Source organism: Pteropus alecto, unplaced genomic scaffold (genome assembly GCF_000325575.1).
Source record: "Pteropus alecto unplaced genomic scaffold, ASM32557v1 scaffold29, whole genome shotgun sequence".
In the NCBI taxonomy this organism is placed as follows: domain Eukaryota; kingdom Metazoa; phylum Chordata; class Mammalia; order Chiroptera; family Pteropodidae; genus Pteropus; species Pteropus alecto.
In genome coordinates this window covers 1,243,797-1,244,138 of record NW_006443120.1, presented here as the reverse complement: position 1 = coordinate 1,244,138, position 342 = coordinate 1,243,797, and the positions used below count along the sequence as shown (strand labels likewise).

General features: G+C 62.3%; 1 protein-coding gene across 1 annotated transcript in view; it reads right to left on the bottom strand.

Moving 5' to 3' along the window:
* FZD8 (frizzled class receptor 8) overlaps positions 1-342 on the bottom strand; it is a 3,426-nt gene that overhangs the window by 1,736 nt on the left and 1,348 nt on the right. The window contains 3 exon segments of the mRNA XM_025040538.1: positions 1-4; positions 7-333; positions 336-342. The exon segment at positions 1-4 is cut by the window's left edge and continues 795 nt beyond it; the exon segment at positions 336-342 is cut by the window's right edge and continues 1,348 nt beyond it. Of these exon segments, the coding sequence (XP_024896306.1) occupies positions 1-4; positions 7-333; positions 336-342 (338 nt within the window).

The window sequence follows — 342 nt, the reverse complement described above, 5'->3', positions numbered from 1 at the left end:
CCTTCTCGTGGCCCGCCACCAGGCGTACCAGGTAGCCGACTGACACGAAGAGGTAGCAGGCTGAAAGAAAAATGATAGGCCGCTCTGGGTACTTGAAGCGCTCCATGTCTATGAGGAAGGTGGACACAGTGGCGAAGGTGGACACAAAGCAGAGCACAGACCACAGTCCGATCCAGAAGACGGTGAAGGCCCGCTCGTCCTGGCTGAAGAAGGGGTTGTGGCAGGGCAGCGCACAATTGGCGATCTGGCCGGTCTTCACGCGGTTATAGAGCGGGTGTCGCTCGCTGGACACGCTCACCATGGGCGCGCGGCACTGGCAGCCAGGCTCGCAGGCGCCGCGCC